Below are 13,065 nucleotides of genomic sequence, written 5' to 3' on the forward strand. Positions count from 1 at the left end.
CGGCCCCATCCACCACGGGGGACCCAGGGAGGGCGCGGCGGGCACAGAGCCGGCTGTATTCTCACCTTACACAAGCATGACTCCGAAAAAACCCAAATAAAAATCTCAATCCAGTCCTAAAGATAAGAAGGCTGTCATAGCTTCTTATCTTTAAAGATAAGCAGCCACAGCTCAGGATGCCCGGGCCCACGCTGACCCCATGTGGCCAAAACCACACACGTGGCTCCGGGAGCTCAGTGAGTCCAGGTCGTGCACCTGGTCCCCAGCCTGGGCCCCGGGCACACTCAGCTCTCAACCCCCACCCAAGCCCTGCTTGGGAAGACAGCGTCCGGGTCTCATGCAGTTCATAAAATAATTTCAGATCAGCTGCGTGTGGCTTGGGCACTGGGTGGAGCTGCCCACACCTTCCCCCAGGGGCTGAGCCACTCGGCCAACACGTGGGGGGCTGGGCTGGGGCCTGGCCTCACAGACGGCCAGCAGGTGGCCCCAAAGAGACACACGGAGCCGGCTCGGCCCGGCCCGGGAGAGGCTGGCCCAGCAGTGGGACGGGGGAGCGTCCTCAGCCAGCAGGCAGGCGGGACGTCAGGGAGAGGAAGAGCCGCAAGGCCCATGACTCACCAGGCCCCACCAGAGCGCGTCCGCGTAGGTATCAAAGTGGTCGTTCTCCCCCTTCTCCGCCAAGTACACCAGGAACGAGGCCAGGATGAGGCAGAGGAAGCCGATGTACCAGGCAGTGACCAGCTCCTGCCAGGCAGAGGGCATCACCGTCACCACGGGCCGCCGTCTCCGGAGCACTGCAGCCTCGCCCCGGCCTGCCCCGGGCTTCGTCTCCAGGGATGTGGGGGCTGAACCCCTCTCCCGAGGCCAGCAGAGGCTCCACACAGGGTCAGGGGAACCCAGGGCAGCGGCCGGCATCACCTCGTAGCTGCACCAGCCCCTGCGCCTCCAGCGGCTCGCACGGCCGGCCCGCCGTGTCCTCCAGGGTCAGCAGCGTCTATGCCAGCGGCCGGCGGGGCTGGAGAATCTCGGGACTGTGGAGACCCTCCCCCAGCCTCCCTGAGCCTCACGGCGCAGATGTGAAAGGGTGCCCATTCCAGCCAGCACCCAACCCCACAGCGCCCAGGAGGGAGGGGCCCCGGGGGCTGAGCCCTGCCCGTTCTGCAGACAAAGCCGCCCCCCGGCCAGGGCGCAGGAGGGAAGAAAATGGGGAGGGGCCGTTGGAGCAAATAAGCCCACCCCTTCGTAGGGTGGGCGGACAGCACAGTCTGGCAGGATGGGGTCTCGATCACCGGGGGGCCCCGGCCAGCCGCCGCCGCAAGCCGCAGCTTGAACCACCACCAGGCACGTGAGGAGCCCGGCGTATTGATCCAGGCACTGAAACCCAGGAAGAAGACACCCAACCACAGAACCCAGGGTTCTCAGCAGGAAAGTGAGGGGGCGGGGGTGCAGGGGCCGAACTGGCCTGGCCCGGCCTTTCGAAAAAACAGCTTTCTGGAGACAGATGACAAAGACGGGCCAGGCCCTGGGAAGAGGCACCGAGAAGAACAGTGGGGGAGGGGCGTCCCCACCTGAGGCCTCCCGGGCTGGCCCCGCATACCCCACTGACCTCCTTCCCTCCACCCAGGGCTCTCGGAGCAAACCCTGGGCAGAGGGGGGCTCGGGCACCCACCCAGCCTGGGTGCCACGGCTCACCTTGCTGTGGGCGTAGACCACCGAGCCCAGCAGCTTCCAGGTGCCGCCACGCCGGTCCATGCGGATCATCCGCAGAATCTGCAGGAAGCGCAGGCTCCGGAGCGCGGACGTGGCGAAGACGTTCCCCTGGGAGCCGGCGGCCAGCACCGCGATGGAGGCGATGAGCACCATGATGTCTGCGAGGCGGCGCGGAGCTGGTGAGCTGCGGCTGCCCCTGCGGCCCCCGGGGAAGCCCCAGCCCCGGGTTCCAGGAGGCTGTGCAGAGGGCCGGGAAGGTGCGTGACACGCGCCCAGTGTGCGCTCTGTCCAGCCTCAGGAAGGCCATTACCACCACCCACCCTGCCTGGGGTCCCGGGACAGGCAGGCTGGCGCCACGTCCCTCTTCCTGACACTCAGGTGGAGTGAACCACAGGCTCCGACTCCGAGTCAGCAGGTGAGAAGAAACTTCCAGAAGGAGCCCACGCAGACGCCCCAGCTCCCCCCAGGGCCGAGTCCCTGCCTGGGTCCCCGGCCCCAACACCGCACCAAGCCTCACCAATCACACAGAACGGCTTCCGGGCAAACTTGAGCCTCCCCCTCCAGCCGCGGTAACGGCAGCAGCAGCCTGCGGCCCAGATCCGCACAAAGTACTCCACGCCGAACACCACGATGGTCACGATTTCCTGCAGGGGAGGCGAGCTGAGGCCACGCGAGGCCTGGGGGAGGGCCTGGGGGCCCCGCCTGGGCACCCACAGGGGCCGCTCTGGCCCAGAGACCAGGCCACGGGACCGGAGGCCCCCACGGGAAACTGCAAGCTTAGCCCGACCCCTCTCCAGCCTCTGCACAGGACGGGTTGGACCCTCTGGGGTCCCTGAATCCAGGAACACCACAGGGTCACCCTCCCCCAATCCCTGTCTGAGCTGTGGGGGGCTCTATCTGAGCTGGAATGGGAGCTTGTCTGAGCTTTGCGGGGGTGGCCCTGTCTGAGCTGGGGGCTCTATCTGAGCTGTGGGGGGCCTGTCTGAGCTGGGGGGCCCTGTGTGAGCTGGGGGTCCTGTCTGAGCTGGGGGTCCTGTCTGAGCTGGGGGTCCTGTCTGAGCTGGGGGCCCTGTCTGAGCTGGGGGCTCTATCTGAGCTGTGGGGGGCCCTGTGTGAGCTGGGGGCCCTGTCTGAGCTGGGGGTCCTGTCTGGGCTGGGGGTCCTGTCTGAGCTGGGGGTCCTGTCTGAGCTAGGGGGCCCTGTGTGAGCTGGGGGCCCCGTGTGAGCTGGGGGCCCTATCTGAGCTGTGGGGGGCCTGTCTGAGCTGGGGGGCCCTGTGTGAGCTGGGGGTCCTGTCTGAGCTGGGGGTCCTGTCTGAGCTGGGGGTCCTGTCTGGGCTGGGGGTCCTGTCTGAGCTGGGGGTCCTGTCTGGGCTGGGGGTCCTGTCTGAGCTGGGGGGCCCTGTGTGAGCTGGGGGCCCCGTGTGAGCTGGGGGCCCTATCTGAGCTGTGGGGGGCCTGTCTGAGCTGGGGGGCCCTGTGTGAGCTGGGGGTCCTGTCTGAGCTGGGGGTCCTGTCTGAGCTGGGGTGTACAGCAGGGCCGTGAAGGACCCAGGTAACTACAAGAGGGGCACAGCCTCCACCCAGACCTTGGGCAGTGCCAGGACAGAAGGACACGGCGGGCAGTAGAGGGAGGTGCATTCGGGTGGGGACCAGTCTCTCTGAGAGCCCCCAACCCCGTTACCAACAGCAACACAGGAATTGTACTTCCTCCCGTTGCCATGGCACCCACCCTGCCCTGGCACAGCGCTGCTGCCAGCGTCACCACCCCCACTCCAACACCCACGCCTGCCGTCTGCTGGGGACGCCCCACGGCTTTGGCTCCGGAGATAATGGGAGGGTGGGAAAAGGGGGGTGGGCCCACCCGGGGTGGGGGGATGGAGGCGGGGCTGTCAGCTGCTGTGACATCACCAGGAGGGGTGAGGCGAGGCCTGAGTTACTCACAGCCAGGGTGGGGCTGTGGGGCTGGGGGCAGGTGGGGCTTCGGGAGCTGGTTCGGGGCCAGAGGGCGCAGGGTGGGGAGAGGGGTTGTGCGGTGGGGGTCGGGGAGGCCTTTACAGGAGGCCGGGATCGGGGGCGTCAGAGGCTCTATAGTAACAGGATGGGGGGACAGACACCCAGGCAGCTCCGGCTCCTTCCCGGCCCCTCCGGCCCCCACCACCCCCGCCCGGGGCTCACCAGGATGTAGAGGGCCCCCTCCGAGCTCTTCTCATACTCCTTGATGGTGGAAAACACAGACAGCACGAGGCAGGAGAAGACCAGGAGGAACCTGGGGGGCAGGGAACCCGCGGTCAGCCGCGCCTCGGGGGCACCAGCGAGGCTGCGTCTCCAGAACACAGGGCCCCATTCCCCGCCCACCCCGCCAGAGCCCCCACCGGCCAGAGGGCACCCCTCAGTTCTGGGACCCCGGAACTCCACGGCGGCACGGTGCGCGGCTGCCCCCCCACCCCAGGACGTGCCCCCGCTCTCCATGCCGGCCCCGCCCCCTCTGTCTGGCTTCAGCCTGGCAGCCTCATCCTTCGGGAAAGTCTCCAAAACTCGGAGTCAAATGGGAACAGCCAGGCCTGCCCATCAGCTGCTGCAGAAGCAGGAAAAGCAACACCCTCGGGGCAGAAGGCTCCGGACCAACCCTCCCCTCCCCCCACAGTCGCCCATCTATCTCCTCTCCAGACCCTGATGCAGAGAGCTTCCCTCTGCCAGTCAAATCCAGAGCCAAGCGCCAAGAGCTCCTTGGGTCACCTGCTTTCCGGCCTCTCCCTGGCTGCCAGGAGGCTCAGTTTCTCCTTCCTCCTGCTCACAGGCGCCTCCTCCTGCCAGTGATTCCCACCGTGACTGCCCTTCCCACCCTCTTCCCACAGGACCACCTGACTCTCTCTCTAACCCTTTTCAACCTCCCCTCAGATGGTCAAGTTCTCAGCCACACCAAAATTCTCCCAAATACATGTAGTTGGTGCTGTTTTTTCCAGACAGAGTTTCGCTCTGTCACCAGGCTGGAGTGCAGTGGCACGATCTCGGCTCACTGCAACCTCTACCCCCCAGGTTCAGGCGATTCTCCTGCCTCAGCCTCCCGAGTTGCTGGGATGACAGGTGAGCACCACCACGCCCGGCTAATTCTTGTATTTTTTAGCGGAGACAGAGTTTCACCACATTGGCCAGGCTGGTCTCGAACTCCTGGACTCAGGTGATCCTCCTGCCTCGGCCCAGCAAAGCACTGGGATTACAGGTGTGAGCCACCGCGCCCGGCCCAAATGCATGACGTTTTCTCGGCCCTGCGTCCTCCTCTGATACAAGTGGCTGTGATTCACTTGCTCCCTTGCCCACCCAGAAAGCTGCAGACGGGAGGTGCCTGCCCAGCTGTGGCTGCAGCAAGGCCACCCACATAGAAGAGACAGAAAATCTCCCAGCTCTTCCTGGGAGCAAAGCTGAGCCTCCCAGAGCCTCAAGCTGCCGCTTCGGCAGGAAAGCAGCCCCCGCCGTGGAAGTCACGGAAAGCACGCGAGAGAGAAACCCACTTCTCAGGAAGCAAATGCTTCATCCCCTTGCCATTTCTCACACGTGTCCTGGGATGCGCAGGGGACGTGTCCAACGTCCGGGTCCTTGGCCACAACCATAGCGGAGGCCACTCATGGAACAAGCCCTGGTTCCTGGCAACGGGAGAGAAGCGTTGCCTTTCCCCTGACAGCGGTGCTGCCTCTCGTTCCAACGATGCTCAGACCAGGAGCCGGCAGGGACCGAGCCAGAGCGGCCACCGCCCCGTGTCCCCGCCCCGGCGCTGTCTCCGCACTCACCATCACCCCCCGCCCCCGGCGGCACGGCCCTGCCCCGCAGACTCAAACCCGAACCCTTCCTCCATCCCACGTCCAGGGGACTGCTGGGGGAGGGAGGTTCCCCACACACAGAATCCCTTCCCTCCCATCCCCGAAGCAGCGCCACAGCCCTGCCTGGGTTCCAGGGCACTGCCCCCGCTCCCCTCTCCGCGCTCCCACGGAGGAAATACCCCCTGGATGCCCTGGCCTGCAGGGCCGGGGGGCTGGCCACTGGCACGGGCATGCCGGGGGCTCTCTTCAGCCCAGACACACCCCCCCATCGCTGGAGCTTTGGGCACCACAGCGCCTGCCCAGACCCACCCTCCCATCACAGCTTCGCTGGGGGCACGGAGGTGCTCATGGGATTGAGGCCTGGCCAACCCCTGCCAGTGAGTGCTGGCCCCAGAACCTCCGCTGGAACTACCAGGCAAACGGCACCCCCTTCCCACCGAGGCCGCCAACTAGGAGGAGGCAGGCCTGGGGCACTGGACAGGTGGGCACAGGAAAACCTGCCTGAAAATGAGGTCACCACAAAGAAGCCAGCACCGAGGGACCGGGGAAGAATCATAAAGACATGTAATGTGAGCACCTGGATCCAGCTGTGCCTGAAGCCCCTTGGACTTTGACATTATATAAGCCCATTACTTAACGAAACTTTGGATTTGTTCTCTGCCGCTTGCAAATGAAAGATCCCTGACCTTTCAGGCTATTAGCAGCTGACGGGCATGAGTGTGTCCCTGCTCTGAGCCCACACCTGACTCCACCACGCTGTGGCCACGTGCTACTCCAACCCAGGTGGCTGTGACAGAAGCTGCCACGGATCAAAAGGAAAAAAACAAAACAAGTCTTTGGTGCGAGGCGCTATTTAGGGAGCAGAGGTCAGCGTCAGCAGCGGGGTCTGGAGGGTCTGGAGGGTTTGGGGAGCAGAGATGAGCGTTGGCCGAAGTGCCTGGTGGGAAGAGCACCCGACTCCGCTCACGGCTTCTGTCTCTCAGGAGCGCCCCTGGAGAGCAGCGGGGAGAGGACTCACCGACGGCTGAGCGCTTCGGCCGGGAGACGGGGAAGCCCCAGCGTCTCAGCCGGCAGGGAGAGTTCTCAGACTTTGGCCACAGAGGCAGAAGGACAGGACCAGGCCATCCGGGCACAAACCTGGGGTCCCAATCACCCCAGGCTCAGGCTCCGAGCCCCCTAACTGGGATCGGCCCACTGGGCGGTAGCAGCAATTCCAGCAGATAATTGAGCCCACATCTGACATGCCACACTCAGAGCGGGCCCCATCCTGCACCGTGGGTGCCACGCACCAGCAACCACATGCAGTGCCCAGCCCTGCACCACCCCCGCCCTGGGACCCTTCACCCATCGTGCTCCAGGAGCCTGCTGCCCTCTGCCTCTACAGGCCCTGCACCACCCACACCCCGCCTCACCACCTCTCCGTAACCCAAGCCCCCAGGTACCCCAAACCCTCCTCCTGCTGCTCCAGAGGGACCTAGATGAAGCCTGCTACTCTTTCGGAAGTCACAGGCACAGCACCCACGCCAGGCAAGGTCCCCACACTGGGGGTCAGGGCTGGACCTCCCTCCCCAAGTGGCTTCAGCCTTCTAGGAATGAGGCAGCACTGATGCCCGCCCCGCTGCCCCCCGGAGCTGCCCCAGGTGTGGGAGGCCATGGATGCCCCAGGCAAGGACCAGGACTCCCGGAGGCATCACTGGGCACCGAGGTCAGCCCCAGGGGCGGGGCCTGAGAAGACGCCTGGGAGGGTGGGGGGAGCCAGGAGGTCGCTAGCCCAGAGGTCACACAGGGTCACGGTGGGGTCAAGGCTGGACAAGAGTGGCAGGCGTCGGGGTGACAGCTGGCAGGGCCGTGTCTGTGGAGCCGGGGCTGCGGAGCTCAGAAGCAAGGGAGGGCAGGCCTGTGCAGAGAGCCCTCGGCGTGACTAACTCCATCTTAGAAAAAGACTCCATGTGTTTTTCACAAAGCACTCTGTGAAGGAGGAAAAGATGTTTTGTTGAAGAACAAAAAAGAAAAAGAAAACTGGCCGGGCGCGGTGGCTCACGCCTGTAATCCCAGCACTCTGGGAGGCCGAGGCGGGTGGATCACCTGAGGTCAGGAGCTCGAGACCAGCCTGGCCAACACGATGAAACCTCGTCTCTAGTAAAAACACAAAAATGAGCTGGACGTGGTGGCTCACGCCTGTCATTCCAGCTACTCGGGAGGCTGAGGCAGCAGAATCGCTTGAACCGAGAGGCGGATGCTGCAGTGAACCGAGATCAGGCCACTGCACTCCAGCCTGGGCGATACAGCAAGATTCTGTCTCAAAAAAAAAAAAAAAGAAAGAAAGAAAGAAACAAATAAAAAAATAAGGACCAAGTCCAACCAGAAAAGGACACGCACGGCCCCGCTCCGGCTCCGCTCTCCCTGGAGGCCTGTCTTCACGGCGGCTGCGGCAGCCCAGGCCAGGCCTCCAGGTGGCTTCCGACCCTCTGTGTCTTCTTCCTCCTGATGTCAAACCTGACTTTGTGGTGGAACACGTGTGCCCTGGTGGGATACGGTTCGCAGCACTGACCCACGTGGCGTGGCCGTGACCGCAGTGTGGCCGTGACTCCACGAAGCTCGTGGCTTGACTGAAACAGCATCAATAAAAGCCTGACCTTGTGGACAGACGGAAACCACGTGGACCTCACGTCGAGCCCATCCTGTGTACAAAGTGCCTCCAGCATTGGGGCCTCGGGAGAGCTGCCCCCGGCCGAGAACGAGAGGGCGTTCGTGCCGCTCCAGGCTCGATTCACCCACGGGCACCCGCACTGCTTCCCTCTGCCCAGACCGTCATCTCCCCCACAAACACCACCCAGATGTGGAGAGGCCGCATGGCCCCCTGCAGCCCCCCTCCAGCCCGCTGGAGCCCCCCCAAGTCCCTGAGTCCTCCAGCCTGGGCAGACGCGGTCCCCACAGCTCTGCCTTCCGGCTCCCCAGCAGCGGCCTCTGCTGCACGGCCCGGGAAGGGAAGACGGGGGACAGGGCGGTCCCCCTGAGACCTGCCCGGGAAGGGCACGGCCGTGTTTCAGAAGCACACAGGGCCATGCGGTCTGAGGCGGAGGCACAGGCGGCTGGGCCAAGGTCAGCCCCACAACCTGCCCATCCCAGCACCAGAGCCAGTGGAGACCTGGCCCTGCTCAGCCACAGGCGGCGGGGACCCCGCCTTCGAAGGCTCTGCCCACCGGGCAGCAAAACCATGGGCGAAGGGGCAGGGGACACGTCTTAACGCGTCTCGCGAAACCTCAGCACCTCTAGCGCGAGCCCAAGTCCGGATTCCACCCACACGCACCCTGAAGACGCCCCAGCCCCACGCCGCGGAGAAGCCGTAACCCCGTGCCCGCCTCTGAGCGAGGCCTTGGTAAAGCGCGGCCACAGCTTCCCTACGACCCTTAAAAAGCCAGTGACGGCCAGTGCCCACGGCCCCCACGTTGGCGTCCTGTGGAGCCCACGGATGACAGCGGCTGCAGAGGGAGTCCGTCCCTCACGCCTTATTCCCCAGGTGAAGGCCTTTCTAAAGAGAAATTTCTAGAAAGAGAGCGGCCATCGGTCACCCTCAGTCCCCACGGAAAGGCAGAACACGTGCTTCCTTCTTTTCATTTCCTTCTGGACACGTTCTCACGGTCGGACCGGCTCCTCGGGACCTTCCAAAGGAGGTGGGTGCGGGGGGTTGTTTGCTTTCCTGCTGAGGACCGTGACGAAGCCGTCGCTCCAGCCGCTGCACTCGCTGCTCACACGGGCCCGTCCACCTGTGCCCAGCGGGAGCGTGGCCGCCAGAGCAGCTGGTCTCGTCTGCGGACGCCCGGGGCCCTTTCGGCCCCAACCACCTCTGGCCGCACAGGCCCCTCTCGGAGACGTCTCCCCAGGTCTGCTCCAGGCCGGGCAGGGCAGGTGGCTCCCTCCGGGCCAGAGGCCCACGCAGCCACGTCCCACCACGCTCTCCAAGAAACGGGGCCGACCGCAGAGCCGGCGCCTCACCAGCCACATGGGGACTGCCTTTGAGGAACAGGCCCCTGCGCGCGTGGGAGCTGCGAGTCGCGGGCGGCCGGAGCTCCCAGCAAGAGCCGATGCCGCCATCCGAGTCCAGGGCCCACAGAGCAGGCTGGAAACTCGGCACGGCGTCCACGCTGCCGCCTCGAGGAGAGCTCGCTTTCTTCCAGAAGCCTCTGTCTTTTCTCTCTAGGCCTCAGCTGCCGGGACGAGGCCCACCCCAGGGCGGAGGGTCACTGGCCTGACTCAACGTCTGCTGACCTAAGCGCCCGTCACGCCGGAACTCACCTGCACAGCAGCATCGAGGCAGCTGTGTGGTCGCCAGCGCGGCCCGCGGGATGTGTAAGACGGCCACCCAGGGTGGAAGAGGACACGGGGCCGTCGGCCAGAGGCCTGGCCTGCGGCGGGACGGGCTGATTCGGCGGTGCGGGCACAGAACGCCCTCACTGGCGTCCGAGGACAGTCGTGGGGAGACCCGGGTCTCCTGCCCGCGGCTCCAGGGCAGGTCCAGGCCACGCGCCCGCCCACCGGCCGGCCCCCACCGGGACCCACCTCTTGGGAACCGGGAGCCTCCCCGAAGACAGCGAGGACGCCTCGGCCCGGGGCGACATGCCAGTGGCGCTCCAGCCGCAGGGGCAGGGGTCGGGGTGCGGCAGGAGCCCCTCAGGCTGAGGGGCGGGTCCGGGACTGTGCGGGGAGCTCGAAGCACACTGCTGCACGCGGAGGCCGGGCAGGCTGAGCGGCTGGGGGGCTGACCCAGGTCCAAGAGCCAGCGCCTGCCCCCCATGCACCCCTCACCGCCACCCCCAAAACCACGAGCTGCCGCCCGTCCCGCCCTATCCGGCTGCCACCCGTCGTGGACGTGGGCGAAGCAGCACCAGGAACGCCCTGCGTCGGCGGATCCGGGTCCCAAGGAGGCCCCCCAGGAGACAAGGGTCCTCCTCCCGCCCCCACGAGCCCCAGCCTCCAGCAGGAAGGCACTGGCCCTGAGGTGCTGTCGCCAGGGGGCACTCGGCCCCACCCATACGTGAGGTGGACCCCGAGGCCTCTGCCCCGACCCGGAAGCTCCCTGCTGCAGGCAGGGGCGCTGGCAGCGGTGCCGAGGCCCGGGCAGGCAAACCACACGCCAGGGACGTCCCATTTCCAAGCCGCGATTAATTTCCTGTGCTCGCTGGCCAAGTTCTTCAATTAACTGAGCCCAGGGAAAAACGTGCAGACGTCTCGTGCGCCTGCTGCGGGTGATTCTCTGTCTGCCTAGCGGGGTTTCTGTGGGCGGCTCTCTGCCTGACGGGGTTTTCTCTGGACTCTCGGCGGGGTCGGAGCAGGGGAGGATGGAGAGGTCCCTGGCTTCCTGGTCAGAAGCCCAGAGGCTTGGGAGGCACCGTGGGGACACAGAGGGCGTCACCCATCACAGGAGGGGCTCGGGGACACAGCTCAGCCCGGCAGAGCCACGAGCGCAATCCGTGGGCTTCCCGGAGTTGGTGTGTACAGCGGGAGGGAGTGCCCTACAGGCTAAAAAGGACTTGGCCACAGGCGGACAGGGGAGAGGAGCAGCTGGGGAGGCCTAGAGAGAGAAGGGCGGGCGTGTCCGGCCCAGGGTGACGCTGACCAGATTTGAGAACAGGCGGGGTGGGGGCGGGGACGGCCCCACAGACTCGACTTCTGAGCCCTGGCTGCTGCGTCCAGGCAGGCCAGCTCCTCGGGCTGCAAGGACTCTTCCTCCAAATGAAGAAAGAACGAGGCCCCGGTCCCTGGCGACCAGGCTTCTCGAACCATTTCAGAAAGCCCGGAGACGGTGCGGGCAGGGACCAGGAGGACCAGAGCCAGGGCGCGGGGAGAAGATGCATCTCCTGCAGCCAGCCCCTCGGAAGGCTCGCGCTCCTTCCAGCTCAGCCTCCGCCCACCTGCTCCCGCCCCCGCCCCGACGGCCGCGGACCCCGGGAGCCGCCCCTCCCACCTCGGCCCCACCCAGAAAGTGCGGGCCACAGCTCCCAGTGTTGTTTTTGAAGTTTTTGGAACAGACGGCACAGATGGCACCGCGGGGGGCAGCCGGTGCAGGAAAGGCAGAGAGACCGACGCCCGGGAGGAGCCGCGGGGGAGGGAGGAGGTGGCTCAGGTGCGCCTGGGCCCGTGTGGGGGACGAAATGATCCCGGTGCCGCGGCCACGGCCTCAGGCCCCAGGGACACCAGGGAAGAAGCCTCCGAAGGGCACAGTCCCAAATCGCTGCCCCGCCACCCAATCGGCTGAGCTGTGGGGAAGACACAGGGGTTTCCAGGCCTCCCCACACGGCGTGTCCCCAAGACACGCACACTCACGCCCACCTTACAGAAAGAGAAACTGAGGCTCACTGAGGTGGGTGAGGGGCTCTGCCTCTGACGCAGGGGAGGGAGAGGGCGGCAGGAGACCCTTGATGGCACCCTCCAGGCTCGGGCTTCAGGAGGGGAGGCTCCCCAGGAACGCGGGGCAAACTCCCGGGCTGCGTTTTCTCAGGGTCCCAGGCACAGCGTCCTGATGTGGGACAGACACTCCCTAAGAGCCAGGGACATCCCGGGGTGGGGGCCATCACCACCCTCAGACCCAGGCCCATGGCGTGGGGGCTAAGCCGGGGAACGCAGCCCACCGTGACGCACTTGGCTGGGGTCTCGCTGGCTCCACAGGGGCAGCCCGCCTTCCCGCCTCAGCCCCTTCTGACTCCCGACAGACTCTCCGGAGGACACGGCAGTGGGTCGCGCCAGGGACCACCCCCAGCCCTTGAGAGAGAACAAAGGCCTGGGGCAGGCAGTCGGAGGGTGTGGGGAGCTCCCAGGGGCCGGGACCGCACAGCTCAGCTGAGCAGCACCCCAACCACGTCTCCCAAAACCCACAGGCAAACTCAGGCCCCGAGGAGCTCTGGGCACGGAGAGGCCCACCCCACCCCACCCCACCCCACCCCTCCTGCCCCAGCAGCAGCCACGTCTGCAAGAAAAGAAAAAAAAGGCCGTCCTCCCTCCCTGAGGAAGAGAGGTCAGAGGGAGGACAGTGGGAGGGCGGAAGCATGGGGGAGGGCAGTAAGAGAATGGGAGACGGAGGGAGGACGGGGAGGAGGGAGGGAGGACGAGGAGGGGGAGGGAGGACGGGGAGGGGGGAGGGAGGACGGGGAGGGGGGAGGGAGGACGAGGAGGGGGAGGGAGGACGGGAGGGGGGAGGGAGGACGGGGAGGGGGAGGGAGGACGGGGAGGATGGGGGAGGGAGGACGGGGAGGATGGGGGAGGGAGGACGGGGAGGATGGGGGAGGGAGGACGGGGAGGATGGGGGAGGGAGGACGGGGAGGATGGGGGAGGACGGGGAGGATGGAGGGAGGACGGGGAGGGGGGAGGGAGGACGGGGAGGGGGAGGGAGGACGGGGAGGGGGGAGGGAGGACGGGGAGGGGAGGGAGGACGGGGAGGGGAGGGAGGACGGGGAGGGGGGGGGAGGACGAGGGAGGACGGGGAGGATGGAGGGAGGACGGGGAGGATGGAGGGAGGACGGGGAGGGGGAGGGAGGACGGGG

General features: G+C 66.1%; 1 protein-coding gene across 12 annotated transcripts in view; it reads right to left on the reverse strand.

The window, feature by feature from the left end:
• KCNQ2 (potassium voltage-gated channel subfamily Q member 2) overlaps positions 1–13,065 on the reverse strand; it is a 70,182-nt gene that overhangs the window by 40,339 nt on the left and 16,778 nt on the right. For all 12 annotated transcript variants that reach the window (XM_074406769.1, XM_039479508.2, XM_039479502.2 and 9 more), the window contains exons 2-5: positions 3,888–3,978; positions 2,228–2,354; positions 1,693–1,868; positions 619–744 (exon numbers count right to left, since the gene is read on the reverse strand). In XM_074406769.1, the coding sequence (XP_074262870.1) occupies positions 619–744; positions 1,693–1,868; positions 2,228–2,354; positions 3,888–3,978 (520 nt within the window). The remainder of the gene's footprint in view (positions 1–618; positions 745–1,692; positions 1,869–2,227; positions 2,355–3,887; positions 3,979–13,065) is intronic.

The sequence above is a fragment of the Saimiri boliviensis genome, chromosome 9 (genome assembly GCF_048565385.1).
Source record: "Saimiri boliviensis isolate mSaiBol1 chromosome 9, mSaiBol1.pri, whole genome shotgun sequence".
Classification (NCBI taxonomy): Eukaryota; Metazoa; Chordata; class Mammalia; order Primates; family Cebidae; genus Saimiri; species Saimiri boliviensis.